The following is a 2,556-nucleotide window of genomic DNA, read 5'->3' on the forward strand; positions in this document are numbered from 1 at the left end:
CTTATATTCAATTGCATTTCTGTTTTACATTTGAAAATGGTGCCTCAGAGAAAGTACAACAGCAGTTACATTAAATACAAATTTACTTCAGTAGAAAGTAATGAAGAAATAAAACCAGTGTGTTACATGCACAACCATTCTTGTGAATGATTCCTTGAAGCCAAAGAAATTAAAACACCACTTAGAAATGGCCCCATCCTAATTTGTCTCACCAATCATAAGAATCCTTTGAAGGAAAACTGGTGAAGCTCTCCACACACAATGAGCATGTTGGCTTTTTCTGCATTGGCAAATCACATCATCCACTCATGACCTACTGCTTGTACAGTACACACTAAATGAGTAGAAAGTTGCAGTGCACTCAAGGAACACACAAGCACACTGTAAGCAACAATAAAATCATGCCTAGCAACTAAGCAGTTTGAATGACACAAACAGGTGTCAGTTTGGAAACTTTGCACAATATGATATCTTGTAAACAACTTGCACTAGACTCCTATAACAAACACCACTTACATTCTAATTTATCCTGCTTTAGTTTGTTAATGTCAATAGGCATGGTCCCATTAAAAAAAAGTGCATGTTTTCATGAAAAATACACTTTCTAAGTATTATTGCAATCTGTGTATTGGCTAACAATAAGGGCCCCTGACCAGCAACCTACTCTGTGGAAACAACACATCAATAGCACCCTTCATTTCCACAAAATTTTAGGTGCACAGTTTGCCCATGTATTCATATGCCACATATATTGCACATGTTTATGTCTGAACTTCTGGTGTTCCACACTATATGGTTGCAGACAAGTTGTTAAATTTAGCTGTGGACTTCAGCCAGGTGGCACGATCTGTGATCCCGAAAAACAAAAGTATATGTATATATTTATGTGCTGTCTCACCTACGAATAACCAGGCATATTTTCTCTGGTTCCCAACATTCAGCAGATATTTGCAATTTTGTCTTGCATTTTGTAGCTGGAGTCAGTCCAAATAAATAATGCTCATTGCATCTTTCATGTAACTCCCACTGTCAATGGAAAGTGTGCTATGAACAAAATGTTTTTAAAGCAGAATTTTATGTGCCTATTTGATACAGCAGTCCCAAATTAGTCTAGTGTGAATTTTGTTTATCAATATGTATTAACATTGACAGAAAAACTTGAAGAACAGCCAGTACATGAGCAACAACAGTACTGCCCTGGCTCACACTTATTGCTACCACTGTGTATACAGTGCTACTGAGTCTCTGATTGTCTACTTTTATGTGCATATAGTCACCAACTGGTGACTTTTGTAAACACCATAGCGTTTTTATACAATTTTTGTACAAACAGTAGGAATTTGCAATTCACATATACAAGAAGCCACTTGTCAATTTACTAAACTGAAAGGTGATGAAATTTAATTTCTCAGTATGTTAAAACAGCAAAACTTTACACTTTCAGAGAGCAGAAAACATTACACAATCGAATCATCACACCTACACAAGAACAATGGAAGCAAGCTGGAACCATAATGTCATTATCACAAATGTTCAAGTTTGACTGCAGACCAGTATCCCAACAAATAATTGATATTCTTTATCACAACACTTCGTTCTCATGTGAAAAAAGAATTTTCCATATTTCACAGATAAAAGTCTGTTTGTAATTTGTTATATCACTTGTCTTCTCACGATTGGGGTCTAAGTGTCTTTTGTAAAACATGAGCATCAGCAGGTTCTATCCTTTTATAGTACCACTCTTTCGTTTCAACAATCTCAAAGCCAAATTTCTTATAGAACTTGATGGCACCTTCGTTGTTTACTTGTACATGCAAGAAAATGCTGTCAAAATTTCTGTCCTTTTCGACATAGTTCAGTACATGTTCCACCATTTTCGTACCAATTCCTAGCCGGCGATAGTGATAAAGACAACCCAGTGTCATAATATACAGACAGCGCAAATTCTCTGATGTATAAATTCTGCAGCACACAGCACCCACAACGCTGTCGTTGTAATATGCTAATTTCGCTAGTTCTCCTGCTTCCAAGACATCCTTATAAAACTTGTCATTATATGACACTGGGAAGACAACTTGATTAAGGCACTTCAGTTGTTTTATATTGTTTGGTGTGACATCACAGAGTTCTATTTTGGACCGGGTCATTCTCAATTTCCAGTTTAGGTTCCAACAGCAGGGGAAATATTCCCCTGTGACTAAAATGAACTATTAATCAAATTTACACCTAAGAGGCACTACACCGGTCACTCGTGGAGCGCCATGCTGATACTTACAAGTGATATGGTACAGTACTTCATAATGCAACATACAGTTGTTACATAGTATAGGTATCTGAATTTACAGCATGTTGTTACAAAAATAATATATATTACAATCACCTCAGAATAGTACATCATATAGATAGAAGAGTTAGGCCTACATTTAAGAATAGCTACATTTTAATATCAGTATTCATTCAGTGAGTACAAGCATTTGAGAGTTAAGAATGATTTTAGTTCCCTTTTGAATACTTTACCTCTGTGGCATCTTATAGCACTTGGCAGTTTGTTAAACC

The 2,556-nt window shown here is 36.2% G+C and overlaps 1 protein-coding gene across 1 annotated transcript; it reads right to left on the minus strand.

Annotated features, from left to right (window-relative positions):
• Positions 1-1,670: 1,670 nt before the first annotated feature.
• LOC124799127 (probable N-acetyltransferase san) lies at positions 1,671-2,242 on the minus strand. The gene has a single exon (XM_047262664.1). The coding sequence runs from the start codon at positions 2,145-2,147 to the stop codon at positions 1,671-1,673; it is 477 nt and encodes a 158-aa protein (XP_047118620.1). The 5' UTR covers positions 2,148-2,242.
• Between the last annotated feature and the right edge of the window lie 314 nt (positions 2,243-2,556).

Source organism: Schistocerca piceifrons, chromosome 5 (genome assembly GCF_021461385.2).
Source record: "Schistocerca piceifrons isolate TAMUIC-IGC-003096 chromosome 5, iqSchPice1.1, whole genome shotgun sequence".
Taxonomy (NCBI): Eukaryota; Metazoa; Arthropoda; class Insecta; order Orthoptera; family Acrididae; genus Schistocerca; species Schistocerca piceifrons.